The sequence below is a fragment of the Corythoichthys intestinalis genome, chromosome 2 (assembly GCF_030265065.1).
Source record: "Corythoichthys intestinalis isolate RoL2023-P3 chromosome 2, ASM3026506v1, whole genome shotgun sequence".
NCBI classification, from domain to species: domain Eukaryota; kingdom Metazoa; phylum Chordata; class Actinopteri; order Syngnathiformes; family Syngnathidae; genus Corythoichthys; species Corythoichthys intestinalis.
This window is the reverse complement of record NC_080396.1, coordinates 65274781-65297162: the sequence shown is the minus strand read 5'-3', so window position 1 is coordinate 65297162 and position 22382 is coordinate 65274781. Positions and strand designations below refer to the sequence as shown.

General features: G+C 38.5%; 2 protein-coding genes across 4 annotated transcripts in view; both read left to right on the top strand.

Moving 5' to 3' along the window:
* The window catches only part of ampd1 (adenosine monophosphate deaminase 1 (isoform M)), a 43944-nt gene extending 32482 nt beyond the window's left edge, over window positions 1-11462 (top strand). For all 3 annotated transcript variants that reach the window (XM_057855748.1, XM_057855742.1, XM_057855732.1), the window contains exons 8-15: window positions 456-587; window positions 2492-2655; window positions 2761-2887; window positions 5407-5570; window positions 5695-5815; window positions 8193-8366; window positions 8445-8555; window positions 11027-11462. In XM_057855748.1, the coding sequence (XP_057711731.1) occupies window positions 456-587; window positions 2492-2655; window positions 2761-2887; window positions 5407-5570; window positions 5695-5815; window positions 8193-8366; window positions 8445-8555; window positions 11027-11182 (1149 nt within the window). In that variant the 3' untranslated portion in view covers window positions 11183-11462. The remainder of the gene's footprint in view (window positions 1-455; window positions 588-2491; window positions 2656-2760; window positions 2888-5406; window positions 5571-5694; window positions 5816-8192; window positions 8367-8444; window positions 8556-11026) is intronic.
* Window positions 11463-12426: 964 nt separating this feature from the next.
* The window catches only part of dennd2c (DENN/MADD domain containing 2C), a 54959-nt gene continuing 45003 nt past the window's right edge, over window positions 12427-22382 (top strand). The window contains exon 1 of the mRNA XM_057824756.1: window positions 12427-12695. The gene's annotated coding sequence lies outside the window, so the exon portion shown is untranslated. The remainder of the gene's footprint in view (window positions 12696-22382) is intronic.

The following is a 22382-nucleotide window of genomic DNA, read 5'->3' as shown; positions in this document are numbered from 1 at the left end:
ATTTCATTGGTTTCCTTTCTTTTCTCCGTGCTCAATGTGGTACACACAGGACACAGGACAGAGGTTGAGTCAACTTTAGTCCATTTTAACTGGCTGCAAGTGTGATTGTTATTGCCACCACCTGTTATGTGCCACATATAAGTAACAGGTGCTGTTAATTACACAAACTAAAGAAGCATTACATGATGTTTTGTGTAAAATGATAATGATTTAATTTTTTCCCATTCCCTTTTGTCTTTTTTCATTTCAATAAATGAAGATATTACAACCAAAGGGTTTGAAATAGCAATTATTTTCTGGGAGAAATTGAGCATTATCTGACAGAATTGCAGGGGTGCCAATACTTTTGGCCAGCAGTGTACATTTAAAGACCCCAACATTGGTATGTCTTGTATGCCAGTTTTCAAACTTTGAGAAACTATCAATTTTTTGTTGTATATTTGTTTGTTTTAAAGGGCAGACAAACCTTTCAGCGTTTTGATAAGTTCAATGCCAAGTACAACCCTGTTGGAGCAAGCGAACTGCGTGACCTCTACCTGAAGACAGAGAATCACATCAATGGAGAATACTTTGCTACTATCATCAAGGTCAGTCACAAAACTATTAATTACGTGTTCTATTACTTATAACTGTCATATTTTAAATATCTCTATACTGTGTGCACAAATATCCACTGAACTGCTCGTATAAAAAGGTGAAGCAAAATGTTAAAATTAAATGTTCGTCCACTTACTCACATTGAGGAGAGAGCAGGGCTCTTTCTGACACGCTGCATCCACGAAGACTAGTGATGTATCAAGATGCGCCAAGCCTTCGGCGCGTGTCGAGTAATGAAGGGACATTTCCGCGAAGGGTGTGCCAAGGCTCGCTTCATTTAGGGGCGGTTCCTAAAAAAGTGATGTCCGAAGCCTCGATGCCCAGCTGTACCATGCGATTGCTTCAGGAAGTGCTTTAGATTTTGCCGCGCTGTTTGACAGCTCGCTACAGTATATGAATACCTCTGGCCACACGGATAGGTTGAAGGTAGTTTGGAGAGTGAAATGTTTAGGAGTGAGGAGAAGGAGTGATACATTACTTAATAGGATGGAGCCACCAAGAAAGAAGACTTCATCTGTGTGGAAAAACTTTTGTTTTTGAATGAAAATGAATGAAACCCCCCTCCATCCTGTACATCAATGTTTAGGTTACACTTTTACGGTCCTATGCCTGATTACATTCATGCCAATTTGAGAAAAAAAATGCACAATCTCTCATGTTATGATTATAACATTTGGGGAATCATTTTCACACTCATACACTATTTCTTACAGTAACCCCTCGCTATTTCATGGCTCAACTTTCGCACAGTCAGTGTTCTAAAATCATACTTATGTACACTTGATTTTCATCTACGTATTTTATGTCCACCCACCCACACACCTATCATGAGAGAATGAATATCCATTATGTATTATAAATTATTTTATGTAGTTGATGTATATTAATATTTTATTAATATCTGAAACTATTCTTTAATGTTCAGACGATAACATACGCATTTATAGGATTTTAAATACACTTATAGATATCATACACACACAAAAAAATGTATGTTAAAAATGGGGGGTGACCTTATTTTGCGGTTTTTCACTCTACGCGGTTGGTTCCGGTCCCCATTAAAAGTGATAAGTGAGGGATCACTGTACATACGTATGTCACAATCTATGTACATAGAGGATTTGGTCAAACAATAGTGTGTAAATTAATTCCTTCCAAACAGACAAACACATATGAAGAAAAAAAACAACAATGAATCACTCATGTGGTTGAGCGACAACTGACCGTGATCATACACTTAACCAGTAGGGGGTACCATGCTTACATGAAGCTTCGAGAAATGAACCCTTTCTCGAACCAACTGGCTCAAGTGGTTCAATGCCTCACGAGGGTTCATCTCACCATCACCAACGAAGACTCACGTGAGGCCGGGACTGTCAGCCGTTGACTTTCAGTCGATAATTTTTGCCTCAATGTGATCGTGTGTATCAAAAGAAAATCACCACCCTGCCTCCTCTCTCTTCCTACCTTAATCAAACCTTCCCAGTTACATGTGGTTTTAGGAATGTGGAATTTAAATTGGAATTCAAACCTCTGTAGACTTTGACTCATTGTGCTTTGTTGAAATTCTTTGAGAATTCAAAAATTGATCAAATAGTAAAACATTTTTTTAACCTAATCAAGATACATCAAGATATGCTGTGTTTTTCCAGGGTAAAAATACAGTGGGGAGAACAAGTATTTGATACACTGCCAATGGGTTTTCCCATTGACTGTGTATCAAATACTTGTTCTCCCTGCTGTATATTTTACAGTCATGTTAGCTTCATGGCTGTTAACTAAGCTAACAAAATACAACTGTGTGAAACCAGCTACTGTATGTGCATATTTTCTTGCTTGACTTTTGGATTCCTTTTTTTTCTTATTTTGAGTCAGTTAACCTTTGTTTGAACAGGAAGTAGCCAGCGACCTAGAAGATGCAAAGTACCAATACGCTGAGCCGCGCCTGTCAATCTACGGCTGCACGGCCAATGAGTGGAACAAACTCTCCAACTGGTTCGTCAAGCACAGAGTCTACTCTCCTCACCTCAAGTGGATGATTCAAATTCCCAGGATCTAGTAGGTCCTTTTTGTAATTTAAGAAAGCTTAATGGCAGCCTTTTACATTGCAACGTATGTATTTTGTAAAACTATATTTTAATCACAATGTTTCTTCTAATCTAGTGACATCTTCAGAGCAAGGGACTTTGTCCCCCACTTTGGCAAGATGCTGGAGAACATTTTCCTCCCTGTGTTCAATGCCACTATTGACCCAAAGTCCAACCCTGAGCTCAGCATCTTCCTCAAGCATGTGAGCAATTTTGACTTGTTTCAAACCCTTCCTCTTCCCATTTATAAAACAATATTTTTTTTCCACAGTCATTTGATATATTACACCAAATACAGCAGCTTTGACTCATGAATTACTGTTTTAAATGTAAATATGAGGTTCTTTTTTTTTTTTTTAACCCTTTCAGGGACAATACTCACTACATTGGACAGCTATTCATAAGTTGGCACAATAGACCTTTAACCCTTTATAGGGCAAGTAATATATTTTTGGTCATTAAAAAAATATAATAAATTCTTATTATATCCAATATATTAACCATTATATATATATACACACACATGGCGGAAAACACTCAAGCGACTTGAAGACCCCCAATTTGGCCAAATTTCAAAATTGCATGTGTGATACATCATTGGAAAGCTTAAAATCTCAATTTTCTGGGGGAAGAAAATTTTTGAACAGAAGGGCATTTAAAAAAAATTTTTTTAAACAGCAAAACCCTAACGCCATGATTTTGACGAGATATTATCTCGTACCCGTATTTAGCTGGGATAGGCTCCAGCACCTCCGCGACCCTCGTGAGGAAAAGCGGCATGGAAAATGAATGAATGAATGAACTTACCTCTTTTTGATCCCAAAACTCCATATAGCATGTATCACCGAGTTTTAGGACACAGCTATGAATGACCACAGCCGGATTTTGGAGGGATTTATGGGCGAAACATGGTAAATTATCAAGGGTCGCAATGCAGAAATTGCAGACATCAAGGAGTAATCGAGATTTACATTTTTCATATATTTACCCTTTTAAACGTTTTTTTTTTTTAATTTCAATTTTATATACATACATATTGGGGAAAATGCGACAGTAACGAAAAAATACAATTAAGCCATAGTTATGAGGTAGATATCCGTGACTTTTTTACAGACAATATTTTCATTGTGACGTAATTTGTTTAAAAGTTTAAAATATGCGAGTGAATAATTTTTTCAGGTCGTTTTTTTTTTTTTTAAACTAAATATTAGACATCAATTAATGATTCTAAGCTAAAAATGACTGACATATCGAATAGTAAATACAATTACTCAACTTTTTATGGCTGGGTTGAAACAAAAACGGTTGCGCGATGTCTGTAAACAGGGGTTTCCAGGTTAAAATGGACAAATTAAAAATAGTTTGGGGGCTTATTGTGCCATTAATCTTCTATGGCAGCATATACACATATTATTCTATCAAACGCAACAGTTCTTTTGGCTTAAAATACAGCAGTTTGTTTTAAAGAGGGGTGCGAGAGCAGAAACTGCTTTTTCAGCCTTGTCTGTGTTTTCCGTCATACACATATTAATAAATACTAAATTAACCCCTTCAGACCTTCATTTTTTCTGCCGGGCAAAAAAAAAAAAAAAAAAAAATATTTTTAATGTAAATGCGTTTTTAATGAGAGATGAGCACATAACATCCTTTTTGAAGTTGCCCAGCCACCCATTTTCAAAGAGTCAAAAATAGCAAAGAGGGCATGCCAAACCTCGTGATTTGATTTCATGGGTAACGTTCCATCCAATCATTTTCCAGAAGTGGCAATAGCCACTAAATTCAGTGTATTTATTGGTTTAGAGACGGGAACACCTCATGTCCTTCAGCAGCATGCTTAGGTCTGAAGGGGTTAAGGAATAAAAACAGAAATACACTCTGGTATAAAAATACACGAAATTAGTCACACTCTAAAGTTGATTTTTTTTGTGTGTGTGTGTGTTTAACTCATTGTATGCCATTGTTGGCGATAGAATGCTCATGTTTCAATCTAGTCGCTTTCGCACTCTAGGAAAAATCCGCAGTACCTAGAACCTTTTGGGGTACAATGATGTCATTTTGCGTGTTTGCACATGTAGGAACTAAGGACCAGGTATTCGAGTTTTGAGAACCATTTTAGTTTTTACTCTGAAGTAGGGGCTTTTAGTGGGCCTGTAGGAACTCGATTACGTAGGTTTTGGCGATTTGATTAAATCAGCCTTTACGCCCCTTCCACACACCGCATCTCAAAGGGCCGCCATATTTAAAAACTACCCTGTACTAAATTTGTGCTCTTCCAGTCTCATCGTTAAACGCTGGATATGCTCGCCGATGGAAACTAGCCTTCAAACAAGCAAGAATTTTCACTGTGTCTTCGACGGTCTCCATTTCGTTGATTTCCACTCAGCTTAGTTTTCACAGTTTTATTTTGCCAGAGGTGACTAGGGCCAGTAAATACTGCATCACTGGCACAGACTACAACGTCAAAGCAGTTTTTATGAAGCGCAGTACCCATGTGCTGTGCAACATGACTGCCTGGCGAAGGATAGTTCCTATAACTACTGGAGAGCCCTATAGTTGGAGAGTTCATTCGCCCCTCCAAGTCAAAAAGGGTTGGCCCCGTCAATGGCAGACAATGAGTCAAATTTGAGTAAAAAAAAAAAAAAAAAATAATAATCATAATTCATACATGAAAAGTTTAAATTCTCTATTATTTGAAGCGTTGATCAATCTCTCTGGTGCATAGGTGACAGGTTTTGACAGTGTGGATGATGAGTCGAAGCACAGTGGTCATATGTTCTCCACCAAGAGTCCCAAACCAGAGGAGTGGGACATTGCTAAGAACCCGTCTTACACCTACTACATCTACTACATGTATGCCAATATCTCTGTGCTCAACCAGCTACGAAGGTCAGTAATATCAAGTTGTGATGAAACTGGTTAGTGAAACAATTTCCCCCTTTGGATTTGTTCAACTTATAAAAAACAGTTTGCATTCATAAATAATGATTTTAATTTGTGTTTATTGTTACAGACAGAGAGGCATGAACACATTCATGTTCAGGCCTCATTGCGGTGAAGCCGGCGCCATCACCCATCTGTTGGCTGCCTTCATGACAGCTGACAACATCTCACACGGCCTCAACCTCAAAAAGGTCGCTGGCAAAAAGGCCAAGAATATGCGAGATTTTCAGTACATTAAGTTAGATCCAGTATTCTGACAATGAAAGCATAGTCATGTATCTACTCTGCCTTCTCTGGCAAGATGACCTTTGAGGCCAGAAAATGATACTGTTAAACCAGTAGACCAGAATTTGGTAACGTTCATGCGCTCAAGACCTGAAACTATTATCAAATAGATAATGATTTCCATCTAAGTATTGAAAATTAGCCATATTGGGAATTACGTCAATGGTCCAAGTACCTCTCAGGAAATACAGGTACTTTGTATAAAACATATGCCGTATTTTTTGGACTATAAGTCGCACCTGAGTATAAGTCGCACCAGCCAAAAAATGCGCAATGTAGTGGAAAAAAAACATATATTAGTCACACCCAAGTATATGTCATCATTTTGGGGGAAATTTATTTGATAAAATCCAACACCAAGAACAGACATGTCATCTTGAAATGCAATTTAAAATAAAAACAGAAGCAATCAAATCAATCAATCAAATTTATTTCTATAGCCCTTTAGAAAAACCCGAAAGGTCCTCAAAGTGCTTTACAACAACGACATAGTTCATGATAAATAAAAGGCAGGAAAGTACTATACAATGACATTAAGAAAAATAAAATACAAAACAACGCATCGCGATAAAAGTCAAAACAGCAAATAAAACAGATGAAATCCGAAAACATTAAAACCCTTAAGAAATAAAACCAGGCTACCCTAGCATGGAGAAAAAGCGAGTCTAGAAAAGTGGGTCTTTAACCATTATTGAAAAAGGCCTAGATTCATAATGGTGCGGATTTCAGGGGGCAGGCTATTCCACAACCTGTAGGTAGCAACTGCAAAAGATTGGTCTCCCAACTGTTTAAGTCTTGACCGCAGAATTTGCAAAAGAAGCTGGCAGGTAGAACAAAGAGCCCTGCCGGAGTTAGGGACGGTTAAAATCTCCAATAAATAAAAAGGAGCCTGGCCATTAGTAGAATTAAAAAAAAAAAAAAAATGTGAAAGTTTGAAATCCATTATATGATGAACTGGAAGCCAGTGGAGCGACGATAGCACGAGGGTAATATGTTTATGTCTAGGTGTATTGGTTAAATATCGAGCAGCAGCGTTTTGAAGTTGAAGATGAGAAATGGAGGACATGGGAAGATTAACATAAAGTGCATTCCAGTAGTCCAGTAGGGGAGGGAAAAAATTATATATATACATATATATATATATATATATATATTTGATTTTATAAGTTGCCATCAATGTTGAAACACAGGCTTTGGCGCCCTCTTGCGGTTTCATGTGAAATAACATGTGAAATGATATAATAATGTGTTAATAATTTCACACGTAAATCGCTCCAGAGTATAAATCAAACCGTCGGCAAAATTATGAAAAAAAATCTGTGACTTACAGTCCTACAGTAGCAGCTAGTAGTGTGAGGAAATATTCCACCGAAAAGAACTCGGAATCAAATCCATCGACAATGAATACGAGAAACTGTAAAAAAAAATGACTGGCAAAGACAGTGCTGTTTACCCCTAACCATCACAATATCCTATATATCACCAAGAAACAGTGCCACCACTCCAAACTTCCTTTTCCACTTTCTTTTCTGCCTAACATCAACCTTTTCTAGTTCTGAGTGATAGCCATAAAGCAGAAACAAACCTAATCCTCAATAACATGTTTTTTTTTTTAGTTCAACTTTATTGGAGTGGTGTATAAAAAGGCTAGAAAATGCAAAGCTAGTACGATTTAACATCCAAATACAGTATTCCTAGGCAAAGGTGGGCACTGTGTGCACACATTTTGCACACACACACACACACACGCACATACAGATTTCATACCCATGATGAGGGTTCTTTAACAGCTTTTCACTATCCCAAAATACCATATTTTCTGCACTATAAGGCGCATCGGTGTATAAGGCGCAACTTCAATGAATGGCCTATTTCAAAACTGTTTTAATATATAGGGCGCACCACAATATAAGGCACAGTAGACATAGTAGTAGTGGTTGGGGTTGCGTTATACATTCATGCCATAATTGACCAATACTGATCCATTTATATCAGGCGCATCGGATTATAAGGTGCACTGTCTACTTTTAATTTAAGGCTTTAAGTGTGCCTTATAATGCGGAAGATACAATAATACTTTCTCTACCAATGGATAAGCATGACAGCCAATGAATGAAACAGCGTTTGACGAGTTGCGTAAAACTATTTTCGATTGCAATACTACTTATAGAATTGGCTTTTAGGAAACATTCATGGCTACTGGACTCACGGTAAACAACCAAGGAAGTTATATTGAGGTCATTTGTTTGCCTAAATTTTCTGAACATATTCCTCTACCACCAGAGTCCAGTACTGCAGTACCTGTACTACCTGACCCAGATCCCCATTGCCATGTCTCCCCTAAGCAACAACAGTCTCTTCCTTGAGTACGCCAAGAACCCACTACTGGAGTTCCAAAAGAAAGGCCTGGTGGTCTCTCTCTCCACTGATGACCCGATGCAGTTCCACTACACCAAGGTTTTGACATTCATTGAAGAAATGAATCAAAATACAAATTGCTAGATATCTTATGTTTTTGATTTGTTTAACCTGCAGGAGCCTCTGATGGAGGAGTATGCCATCGCAGCACAGGTTTTCAAGCTAAGCACCTGCGATATGTGCGAGATCTCCAGAAACAGTGTGTTGCAGAGTGCAATGTCAGATGAGGTAATGCAATAAAATTCCCAATTTTTCTGCAAGGGCGAGAACGAAAAATGGTATTTGGTATACGTGAAAATTGCTTTTGGTATATGGCAAAATGGCTTTTGGCATATAGCATTTTTTTTGCATATGGCAAAATGGCTTATGGCTTATGGTAGATTTTTTTGGTAATGGTCCTTCTCAAAAAATTAGCATATTGTGATAAAATTCATTATTTTCTGTAATGTACTGATAAACATTAGACTGTCAACACACAACTGAAGTAGTTCAAGCTTTTTGTTGTTTTAATATTGATGATTTTGGCAAAAAAAGTCAAGAAAAACCAAAAATCCCTATCTCAAAAAATTAGCATATCATGAAAATGTACTCTAAAGAAGCTACTAACCTAATCATCTCAATCAACGAATTTACCCAAAACCCCTGCTAAAGATTCTTGAGGCTTTTAAAAATTCCCAGCCTGGTTCATTACTCAAAACTGAAATCATGGGCAAGACTGCTGACCTGACTGCTGTCCAGAAGGCCATCATTGACACCCTCACGCAAGAGGCTAAGACACAGAAAGAAATTTCTGAGCGAATAGGCTGTTCCCAGAGTGCTCTATCAAGGCACCTCAGTGGGAAGGAAAAAGTGTGGCAGGAAACTCTGCACAACCAAAAGAGGTGACCGCACCCTGAGAAAGATTGTGGAGAACGGCCGATTCCAGACCTTGGGGGACCTTCAGAAACAGTGGACTGAGTCTGGAGTAGAAACATCCAGAGCCACAGTGCACAGGCGTGTGCTGGAAATGGGCTAAGGTGCCGCATTCCCCAGGTCAAGCCACTTTTGAACCTGAAACAGCGGCAGAAGCGCCTGACCTGGGCTACAGAGAAGCAGCACTGGACTGTAGCTCAGTGGTCCAAAGTACTTTTTTCAGATGAAAGCAAATTTTGCATGTCATTCGGAAATAAGGTGCCAGAGTTTGGAGGAAGACTGGGGAGAAGGAAATGCCAAAATGCCTGAAGTCCAGTGTCAAGTACCCCACAATCAGTGATGGTCTGGGGTGCCATGTCAGCTGCTGGTGTTGGTCTACTGTGTGGCAGGGTCAATGCAGCTGGCTATCAGGAGATTTTGGAGCACTTCATGCTTCCATCTGCTGAAAAGCTTTATGGAGATGAAGATTTCATTTTCCAGCACGACCTGGCACCTGCTCACAGTGCCAAAACCACTGGTAAATGGTTTACTAACCATGCCATTACTGTGCTCAATTGGCCTGCCAACTCTCCTGACCTGAACCGCATAGAGAATCTTTGGGATATTGTGAAGAGGAAGTTGAGAGACACCAGACCCAACACTGTGGATGAGCTTAAGGCTGCTATTGAAGCATCCTGGGCCTCCATAACACCTCAGCAGTGCCACAGGCTGATTGCCTCTATGCCACGCCGCATTGAAGCAGTCATTTCTGCAAAAGGATTTCCGACCAAGTAATGAGTGCATAGCTGATATAATCAATTGAAGGTTGTCTTTTTTTGCATTAAAAAACACTTTTTTTGTATTGGTCGGATGAAATATGTTAATTTTTTGAGAAGGACTATATGGCAAAAAATGCCTTTTACAGCACACTGATGTTCAACTGGCGCCCAGGTAAGGCGATGCCATTGACAGCCTTGCACAAAAATAAATGGTAAATTTGGATGTGCATAGCCGTCATTGGCATGGACGTGCATGGCCTGTAAAAAATGCAACATGCTAAAAGCCATTTTGCCATTTACCAAAAAAGCCATATACCAAAAATGCCATATGCCAAAAGCCATTTTGCCAAATACAAAAAAAATTACCATATGCCAAAAGCTCTTTTGTCGTTTACAAAAAAATAAAACTGCCATATGTGGGGGAAAAAAAGCCATATGCCACAAGCCATTTTGCCGTTACCAAAATAAAAATGCCAAAGGCCATTTTGACATATACAAAAAAATGCCATATGTCAAAAGCCATTTTGCCATATGCCCAAAAAACCTGCAATATGCCAAACGCCATTTGGACATATGTCGAATACCACTTTTCGTTCTTGCTGTCTCTTCAATTTTTAGTACCAATAAATATGGTGACGCTAGCGTCTTACTGCTTTAAATGTACGTGAATGCACAAGTGAACCTCTCAAGTTAACTCTCTGGAAACTGTCCCCTATTATTTGCAGTGTTTATGTTAAGCCCCCCACAGTGAAAGTAATTTGACAAGATTGACACCAAAGAAATTTAGTGTTTTGCTGCCATCTTGTGGCATCTAAATGCCCAGAAATTGTATTGACAACAGTGGAGTTTTATTTTTGGGGGACAAATGGATTCTGGTCTGTCATTTTATAACATTTACTTGCAATTCAAAAATTTTTTTTAAGGATCGGGTATGTTGTTTTCTCATGGTTGCAGTCTGAATAAGATTAAAAAAAGTAAATTTGATTTTGATTCGATTAAAATTCTGCTGTGTCATCTTTCTGTGCTCAGGAGAAGAGTCACTTCTTGGGTCAGAACTACTTGAAGGAGGGTCCGGAGGGGAACGACATCAGGAAAACCAATGTGGCCCAGATCCGTATGGCGTACCGCTTTGAGACCATTTGCTATGAGCTCAACCTCATCAAGGAGGGTCTGAAGTCTGAATAAAACAAACCGACAAATTTTGGATGTGAAAATTAACGCCAATGGAAAATGTATGTCTTTAGTTTTCACTCAAAGCATCACTGTTGTTTCATCTGGAGACACTGTTGATAATTCATCACTGTAATGTATTTAAGTGCATTATTTGTCTTCTTTTGGAACATCATTGCTAAAGGTATATTAAAAAGAGAATAGGAGGAAAAACATTTATGTCTGTCCGTGACGTTTGTACTTGATCATTACTTCAGGATAGCAGGATGGCGTTATTTGTTTTACAAAAGGATATTGGCCAGTATTGACCTAGTGACTTGGCACTTGTTTATTCACCACTGCCCAACCAATAGTTTGATCTGAGAATCAGGGTCAATCTGATTTATAGTATATTATTATTACAATTTCAAAATGAGTAAATTGCTCAAGTTTACTAAATCCTAATCATATCCAGTATAACAAATAAGAGTGTCCCAATTTAATCTGATGAGCGATTACAGTATACAGTGTTCCTGTAACATTTTATATTATATAAACATGTCAGATGAAAGATTTTTTTCTCCTGAATCCTTTTAGTGGAAACGGATTTCCCACGCTTGGCAAGGAAACAGCAAAGGTGTTGATTTTTTTTCTTCTTCTAAATGTATTTACAGGCACACAACCGGCAGCTGAGAGACTATAAAGAACATCCACATTTTGCATTGCACTTTATAGCTCAAGAAATCCTTAAAGAAATACACATAAGGGTCAAAGGCCGTTGACAGCTGCATAAAGTGGGCGGGATTACGTCACTGTAAAACGCAGCTCAACTTTCTCGGATAACATTTTGTCAAGTTAGATTTAATGTATATTTTGCGAGCCAGTTCTTTTTTTAAAAATTTGATTCCGCCTGTCTTTGCGTTGTCTTTGGTTTTCCAGACTTGTCCCACATAAATAAATATAGTAAAAGTTCACAGTCTTCAGCTAAGCTTTTTTTCCTGGCAAATTTTCAATCGAAACATCTAAAAAAAAACGTAATTAAAGCAACTATTATAGAAGGAAAAAAAAAAAAAAACGAAATAAATCAAATTATACATAAATATACGCATTGTGGTTAGCTACATTTATAAATTACAGCTAAGAAAAACATTGGAAATGTGAAAAATCGTACCGTTTTATGGTCCTGCAAATGATTTTTTTTCTGGCTTTATTTTGAAATCCTAAACGGAACTTGTTTGGGTTGAATGGTTTGAACTTTTGTTATTGTCCCCAATCGCAGGGCGACGGCTGTAAAACGCTACTCGTCCTCTCTTTTTGTCACATTCTTTGTTTTTGTTGGACTGTACAAGAAAAAAAGTGACACTCATACAAATATTTTTGAAGCTTAACTAAACTTTAACCTCCTCCATTTGATAGCCAGTGGAATACTAAAGTGCACATTTCCACTCAAACTTTTCATTGAACGATGAGCGCGACTCAAGCCTCAACTTTCAGTCAAAAATTACATGGCCGAGGGGGACAAGGATGAGTTCCGCACTGCACTTCATAGGTAAGCTATTATCATTACTTTTAAATCATTGCTTGTTCGATTCTATAAAGAGTCCACGGCGATGTGAGTCGACAACAAATGAGCTAAAGATTTGTTGGCATTTAGTAATCATCGCAGCGTGATTGTCGTTTCCAACACCCATTATTATGTGTTCATAATGTTTTACCCTGGTTTACGTTTGAGAAAATGTAGTTTTCATCCCTTGTTGCTCTATATTGATTTTGGGGCCAGTCACTTTATAACAACCCGAGGCCGTCGGCAATCTTACAAATAGTGACGTATGCCCTTACAAATTGGTGACTAATCTTACAACGTTGTATATAGCGTGCAATATGAAACAAAAATAAAACAGTTTTTAAAATAATATGAATTTATTGGTAATACTGTAACATATAACCTGGTGCAATCAAAGAACAGTATCTTCAGTTAGATCATGTTTACTAAAATTTAACAGTGACTTTTGTTATAATTGTATGTAGCACTATTGGAAATTTTTATCATATCTTTTGTTGGCTGCACTTCAGCTCGCAATTCAGTTTGACTTGAAGGTAGTTCGTTAGTGTGTCCAATTATGAATAAAAAATGTCAATTGATAAAATTAACTTAGCCATGCAATCTTTGAGTCAGGGTACATTCTTTTGCTAATTCTGAGAAGTGATCAGCAATAGTTGCAGGCAAATTGTGTTCAGCAACAAATTGGCAGAATAAAATCTCCGCTTTCATCACTTTTCATTCTGCAGACCTCATCTTTATGACCAGTGTTGTTAATCTTACTTTAAAAAAGTAATTATTATTTACAAATTACTTCTCCCAAAAAGTAATTTGTCATTTATGACAGCCCTAGTGTACCAGAACATATTTCCTCCACACCCTTCTCACCTTTTAACCTCTGACCCATGAAGAGGGCCCCTGGATATGTTCGCCTTAGGCCCCAAAATTGCCAAGTCCACCAATGGGAGTGAGAAAAAGTGTGATTCAATTACTTCTCAAGAACTTAGAGGAGCGCAAAAATAAATTTAAAAAGTGGATTGCATCGGCAAACACTACTGCTGCATGTTTTGCAGTAGTATATGCGAACAGTATATATTGTATACAGTATCTATATACAGTACATATATACAGTACATATATACAGTGGGGCAAATAAGTATTTAGTTAACCACCAATTGTGCAAGTTCTCCTACTTGAAAAGATTAGAGAGGCCTGTAATTGTCATCATGGGTAAACCTCAACCATGAGAGACAGAATGTGGAAAAAAAACTGAAAATCACATTGTTTGATTTTTAAAGAATTTATTTCCAAATTAGAGTGGAAAATAAGTATTTGGTCACCAACAAACAAGAAAACTTTCTGGCTGTCAAAGAGGTCTAACTTCTTCTAATGAGGTCTAACGAGGCTCCACTCATTACCTAATGGCACCTGTTTTAACTCATTATCGGTATAAAAGACACCTGTCCACAACTTGAGTCAGTCACACTCCAAACTCCACTATGACCAAGACCAAAGAGCTGTCGAAGGACACCAGAGACAAAATTGTAGACCTGCACCAGGCTGGGAAGACTGAATCTGCAATAGGTAAAACGCTTGGTGTAAAGAAATCAACTGTGGGAGCAATTATTAGAAAATGGAAGACATACAAGACCACTGATAATCTCCCTCGATCTGGGGCTCCATGCAAGCCCTCACCCCATGGCGTCAAAATGATAACATGAACGGTTAGCAAAAATCCCAGAACCACACAGGGAGACCTAGTGAAAGACCTACAGAGAGCTGGGACCACAGTAACAAAGGCTACTCTTAGTAACACAATGCGCCGTCAGGGACTCAAATCCTGCACTGCTAGACGTTTCCCCCTGCTGAAGAAAGTACATGTCCAGGCCCGTCTGCGGTTCGCTAGAGAGCATTTGGATGATCCAGAAGAGGACTGGGAGAATTTGTTATGGTCAGATGAAACCAAAATAGAACTTTTTGGTAGAAACACAGGTTCTCGTGTTTGGAGGAGAAAGAAAGCTGAATTGCATCCGAAGAACACTATACCAACTGTGAAGCATGGGGGTAGAAACATCATGCTTTGGGGCTGTTTTTCTGCAAAGGGACCAGGACGACTGATCTGTGTAAAGGAAAGAATGAAGGGTGCCGTGCATCGAGAGATTTTGAGTGAAAATCTCCTTCCATCAGCAAGGGCATTAAAGATGAGAAGCGGCTGGGTCTTTCAGCAAGACAATGATCCCAAACACACAGACAGGGCAACAAAGGAGTGGCTTTGTAAGAAGCATTTCAAGGTCCTGGAGTGGCTTAGCCAGTCTCCAGATCTCAACCCCATAGAAAATCTGTGGAGAGAGTTAAAAGTCCGTGTTGCCCAACGACAGCCCCAAAACATCACTGCTCTAGAGGAGATCTGCATGGAGGAATGGGCCAAAATACCAGCAACAGTGTGTGAAAAGCTTGTGAAGAGTTACAGAAAACGTTTGGCCTCCGTTATTGCCAACAAAGGGTACATAACAAAGTATTGAGATGAACTTTTGGTATTGACCAAATACTTATTTTCCAAATAAATAAATAGATATGCTATTATACTATGGCTCGTAGCCAGTAACACTTGAAAGTACTTGAATTGTCTGTCTCCCCCCCCCCCCCCCCCCCCCAACATTTCATAGCTGATTGGCTGCCATTGTCAAAAATAGACGTCTAATTCATTTAAATTGTGAAAACTTTTTGTAAATGCTCATCTTTCAATGTCATTGACAGCGCTACATGTCCAATTCATTTTATCTGGAAGGGCTCTCAGGAATCATTTGCTGCTAGTCTCTCCCAGTCAAAATGGATTGTATGTTTAGCATAGTCGATGGCAGCCAATGTGTTAAATGAGTGAGTGAGTTAAACGGCTGAGTGGGTGAGTTAAAGCTGTCTCTTTTAGCCACAAATAAAACTCTTCTTGCAAGACTGGTGACCTGAAAGGTACCAGGTGTTTGATGGGCTTGTTTTCCCGATCAAACTCAAGCATGCCCTTTGTGGACTGGGGCACAGTCATGCCAAAATAAAATTTCTTCCCCTGAGGCCAGAGATATGAATCATACAGTTGTTCAGAATGACCATAGGCTTATCCTGGGAAAACCAGCACGTAAGCAGGCCAAGTAGAGAAGTGTGATTAATCAGTTTTTACAACTTTGGAGTCAAGTAGTGGTTTGCGATACACATCTCAATTTGACACTTGGAATTCTGCCTTATAAGTGTCATTTCTGAGACTTGCATGCAGCTGTGCAGTCAAGGAAAACCATCTCAGGAAAAACACTTTTTGTGACAAAAACTACCTGGATTACAACATCAACTAGAGGACTTTCACCTAAGCAGTGAAATTTAAAGCATCGCCATGTTTGGTAGAGTGAACATTCCCTTTAAGTACTAAAGTTTCTCTTCTCAACATATCACATACACTACAAATTTGAGTCAAACAAGTTAAACCTTTATCAAGTTATCAAGAAATTCCTTTTATGTCCTCTCTGACCTTTGACCTAATAACCCCAAACTTTATTTAAACCGTGTGTTTCATATTACAAACCTATCCTTTAAAGAGCATACGACAGGAGGAAAAAAAAGTCATAAATGGCATTATTATGTGAATTAGAATCATATTTTGAGACGATTCGACTGTATACAACAATTTAGCAAAGCGCAGATGATGAGAAATTAGTCTTTTAATCTGCCGGTTAGCCACGCCTACCATTATAGGGCTTTAGCGTCCCCAACATGTGGATGACGTCAGCGGGAGACTGGGCTCATCGGTTTTACTATTCAGCCCATTGAGGGGGAATTATTTAGAACAAGGAAAACGCGACGAAGAAAGCTGCAAAATGTCATTGTTTCAGTCTCTCTACTCCAATATTTTTACAGGATATTCTTTTTATCCAAGTATTTTTCCCCAATAGCTATATAAATGGCTTGAGAAGGACCAGTCAGCCTGTCGAGGGGGAACTATTCACAACAAGGAAAACGCGACGAAAACGTATTAATCCTCAAAATCAGCTGAATCCTTCGTCCTCATACACAAGAGTACGCTGTAGTATAGTGAAGAGGACACCTTCACCCGTACACGTCACAGCGCCCTCCTCCACAATGCAAGACCGAAGCCGGAAGTAACTCATTTTCATGGCGCGGGATTCAAAAACTAAACTGTCCTGCAGTCCGAGGGTACAATAGGGTCAATCCATACTATCTGTCGGCTTCTGAATGGAAAGGGACTCTATGGTAGGATACCCAGGAAGAACCCACTTCTGGCCCAGGGACATAAAAAAGCCAGGCTGGAATTTGCCAAAACTTGCCTGAGAAAGGAAGAATGTTCTCTGGTCAGATGAGACAAATGTAGAGATTTTTGGGAAAAGGCATCAACATAGAGTTTACAGGAAAAAAATGAGGCCTTCAAAGAAAAGATCACGGTCCCCACAGTCAAACATAGCAGAGGTTCCCTTATGTTTTGGGGTTGCTTTGCTGCCTCTAGCACTGGGCTGCTTGACCATGTGCATTGAAATATGAAGTCTAAAGACTAACAGCAAATTTTGCAGCATAATGTAGGGTCTAGTGTGAGAAAGCTGGGTCTCCCTCAGAGGTCATGGGTCTTCCAGCAGTACAATGACTCAAAACACACTTCAAAAAGCACTAGAAATGGTTTGAGAGAAAGCACTGGAGAGTTGTAAAGTGGCCAGCAATGAGTCCAGACCTGAATCCCATAGAACACCTGTGGAGAGATCTGAAAATTGCAGTTTGGAGAAGGCACCCTTCAAATCTCAGAGACCTGGAGCAGTTGGCCAAAGAAGAATGATCTAAATTTTCAGCAGAGCATTGTAAGAATCTCATTGATGAATACCGGAAGCGGTTGTTTGCTGTTATTTTGTCTAAAGGTTATGCTACCAAGTATTAGGCTGAGGGTGCCAATACTTTTGTCCAGCCCATTTTTGAATTTTTGTGTAAAATGATAATGATTTAATTAGGGCTGTCAAACGATTAAAATTTTTAATCGAGTTAATTACAGCTTAAAATTTATATATATATATATATATATATATATATATATATATTAGGGCTGTCAAACGATTAAAAATTTTAATTGAGTTAATTACAGCTTAAAAATTAATTAATCGTAATTAATCGCAATTCTAACCATTTATAAAATATGCCATATTTTTCTGTAAATTATATATATATTCTGTAAAATAAATTGTTGGAATGGAAAGATAAGACACAAGATGGATATATACATTCAACATACGGTACATAAGGACTGTAGTGGGCATTTCACTCTACTGTCATTTAAATCTGTCTATGCTGTCCTCACTCCGAAGCGTCTACTTTTTCCAAAGCTAGACAGCTAGTGAACGACGCCATAATAATCAGACTTCTTTCTTTTTCATCTGATTTATTAATAAAATGGCCTCACACCATTGTCCTCTTTAGACCGTCGTAAAACTACAAAAAAAAAAGTACACAAGCATTGCATTAGCAACAACGTTAGCTTAGCACGCTATAAATGGTAAATGGTGTTATACTTATATAGTGCTTTTCCACCTTTCAAGGCGCTCAAAGCGCTTTACACTATCTCGCCATTCACCTACTGGTGACAGGTTCACAAAACATAAACAAAAAGTTTAATAAAAAAAATCATACAAAAAATATAACATTTCCCTTACTAACATAATATGTGCATTATTTACAACAACCATACTTACGGACAAATCTTGTCCAAGGATTAAATAAGCACAACATTACAACGTAGGCGTCAGCCCGAGACGTCCTGCAGCCATATTGAACTGGCAAGACAACATTAAACCATGTTGCAAAGCGACCACAAGAGTTCGCTGTTAGACAGCACAAAAAGCCTTGCTGTAAAACTTACCAAAAGGCAGAATACTGTCTGAGCGGGACATGTGCGGTAATTGCGTCAAATATTTTAACGTGATTAATTAAAAAAATTAATTACCGCGCGTTAACGCGATAATTTTGACAGCCCTAGATTTAATTTTTTTCACCCAATCTCTTTTGTGTTTTTCATTGAAAGCAAAATTAATGAAGATATTACTACCAAAGCATTTGTAATTGCAATCATTTTCTGGGAGAAATAAAACATTATCTGACAGAATTGCAGGGGTGCCAATACTTTTGGCCAGCAGTGTATACAGGATACAAGCGCCCAATTTGCTCTTTTGTTTCAGCTGATAAATTACATCTGAATGATAATTCATGTTGAAACGAAAGTGCACTAAGAATTAATGATGATGATTACCGTACATTTTACATAAACACCACATGCTTCTCAATGCCAACTTTATGTTTCATTTATTGAATAGGCACTCTTTTATTACCACCACATGGCTCAAATGTGTCCGATCCCAATATAGCTCAAATAAGAGGTTGCAACTTATGCGCCATAATTAGGGATAGTCCGCTGATCCGTCGTCCTAAAGTGCAGGAAACACAGCTGAGGCCTTCCTGTGAAAATGGGCAAATAATGCAAGTGGGTCAGTTTAGCAGACACATTGTCATCGCATGACACTGGGAGCACATTCCAGTCCAAGCACACATTTGATTGAGGTCAGGCAAAAACAAAAGCGACACTTGACTGACAGACTGGGTCTGGTTAAATGTATTCCCCAAATTCCTTCATTATAGCTCCAATGGAATTTAGCCCATATCATTATAAAGACCATGAGTTGTGTTGGAAATTTACAACACACCCTGTTTCCCTCAAGCTTACACTGACTGCACACGATTAGATGTCTGATCTGGGTTAATGGTTAATGGATTAATCATGAATATGAATGGATCTAAAGACACAACTGTTCTTGTTTGTTGCTGTTTGCAAACTGAAACCTGAAAAGAAAATATTTATATGGTGTATTTTTGACGCTCTGTTTTAAAGTTCCACCCAATACATTCTAATTTGAGCACAAAGAATTCATCAGTCACCTCTTTATCTTTTTAAAAAGCTTTTATTCCTTTGACAGTAAAGTGCTTTGGATGTTGTACCAGATTAAACAGGTAAAGCCTGTTTAGTTTTATAATTATGAATATGGCGGGAAAACACAGACAAGGCTGAAAAAGCAGTTTCTGCTGTTGCACCCCTCTTTAATATAAACTGCTGTATTTTAAGCCAAAAGAACTGTTGTGTTTGATAGAACAATACGTATATATGCTGCCATAGCAGATTCATGGCGCATTGAGCCCCCGAACTATTTTTAATTTGGCCGTTTTACCCTGGAAACCCACACTTACAGACGTCGTACAACCGCTTTTGTTTCAACCCACCCATAAATAGAAGGTAAGTAATTCTATTTATTATTCGAAATTTCTGTCATTTTTATCTTAGAATCATTAATTGATGTCTAATATTTAGTTTAAAAAACTTTCAAAAATTATTCACTCGCATATTTTAAACTTTTAAATAAATTACGTCACAATGAAAAAAATAATGTCTGAAAAAAGTCACGGATATCTATTTTTTTCATTACTGTCACATTTCCCCCAATATTTTAGGTGATAAATAATCCATCCAAACAAAGAAAAACTAAAAAAAAAAAAAAAAAAAAGTTTAAAAGGGTAAATATATGAAAATTAAAATCTCGATTACTCCTTGATGTCTGCGATTTCTGCAATGCGACCTTTGTCATATTACCATGTTTCACCCATAAAATCCCCCAAAAATCCAGCTGTGGCCATTCACAGCTGTGTCTTGACACTCTGTGATACATGCTAAATGGAGTTTTTGGATCGAAAAGAGGTAAGTACGCCATAATATCTCGTTAAAATCATGGCGTCTTTAATTATGCTCTCGCGTGCTCTCACCTCCAGTTAGGGTTTTGCTGTTCACGTTTTTTTTTTTTTTTTTTTTTTTTAAATGCCCTCGTGTTCATAAATTTTCTTCCCCCAGAAAATTGAGATTTTAAGCTTTCCAATGATGTATCACACATGCATCCGCTATGAGACATCCAATTTGGTCAAATTTCAAAATTGTCCTATACGCATATGTTATCATTGGAAAGCTTAAAATCTCTATTTACTGAGGGAAGACAAATTTTCAAAAGTGGGGCATTTTTTTAAACCTGAAAAATAGCCCAAATCAGGTGAGTTAAAAGTCTCAAAAATATCTCTTTTTGAACATTTCTTTAAGTTTCTCGTTTAAAAAAAGATTTTGGACGTCCATCCTGGTGCATCGTAAATAACAAACACTTAAGATGATTTCCCCACTCCTTGTCATTTCATAGTCGTTGGGTGAAAGGACACATCGACTTGTATGAAAAAAACTAACTGTTACTTCGGGGCCGTGCCACGCTTCTCGCACAGATACTCACCATGTCCTTGGAGTTGCGGAAGTTTTTTCCAGAGTGCACGACTCTTCTGAGGACCTTGGAGAGGAAAGGCCAAATTATACTGGACGTGTTTGCAGTACGGATCCGCAAAGCTCCGTGTTGTCTGCGTGCTCCGCAGTACGTCAAAAATAGGACAAAACATACTGGTTGCGCACAACTGCGGTTGGGCAGCTCCGTCCCATCGTGAGCTGTCGCGTGATCCTGTGCAACAGTGTGACATTAAAAAAATGACACACGAATTTGATTGAACATTCCTTCCCCGTTTTTTTTTTTTTTTTTAAATGCTTTTACCATGGGTTTGTGACATCCCTGACCACGCCAACAACCCGTTCTCTACTATGTAATTACTGTTTTAAATTACATAACTTGCATAACAACACACCGTCCATCCTCATAGCTTCTGCTATGCCGTTCCATGCACATTCCTTTTTGATGTTGTCTTTATAAAAAGGATCTGCTGCATCATAAAACACTTTGTGACTTTCCACCTCCATTATGAAGCATTCCTCGTCCACGTTCGCTGGTGTTTAAACCGTGAATAAGCACCTGGCCTGTTGACTCCAGGCCTTGCTCCACCCATTTTGACGGATGCGTCTCCGGCAAAAATAGAAAATAGCCCTGACCATCCGGCGGGCTCCGGCACGTCAGAGATGGTCCACAGTCAATCCATGGCGTTGACGCGGCCCGTATAATTTGAACAATTTGATAGAATTGAAACGGATTGGCTCTGGCGCTTTATCTTGCCGGACCGCAAACACGTCCGGTTTAATTTGGCCTGAAGTCAATCTCTCCATCACTCTCCCCTTTGCTGTGCCATAGAAGTAATGTTGAGCCTTGTGGTGCAGCATTGTCAAGTCATGAAATGTTGATTTATTCTGATTAATGGAAGCAATAGAAATTAGGAATAACAACATTAAAAAAAAATGCACACACACTTATGAAGGCTGATGAACAAAACCTAATTTGTACCGACTTGCAGCAGCATCTCTCCACATTGTCAGCCTTTTCCATGTCAGTTTTGTGCTTATCCTTGACCTGTGTTTTAAACTCGTTGACTGCCTTGTGTTTGATGTCATCTGTCATAAAGATGTGGGCCTCCCTGACCACACCGTCCTCCCCACATCTATAATAGCATCACTCAGCTTCTCATATTCATTTTGCTTCATTTCTCTACTCCACTGTGTATGTCATGTGGCATGATGACTTCTGAAAAGTAATGCAGGCAATTATGTGAACGTGAATGGAGAATTCCCAATAAAAAGATCGATTTATATATCCATCCATCTTGACTGTTTAGCTTCAAAGCCTGGGACCTCGGGTTTATAATGTA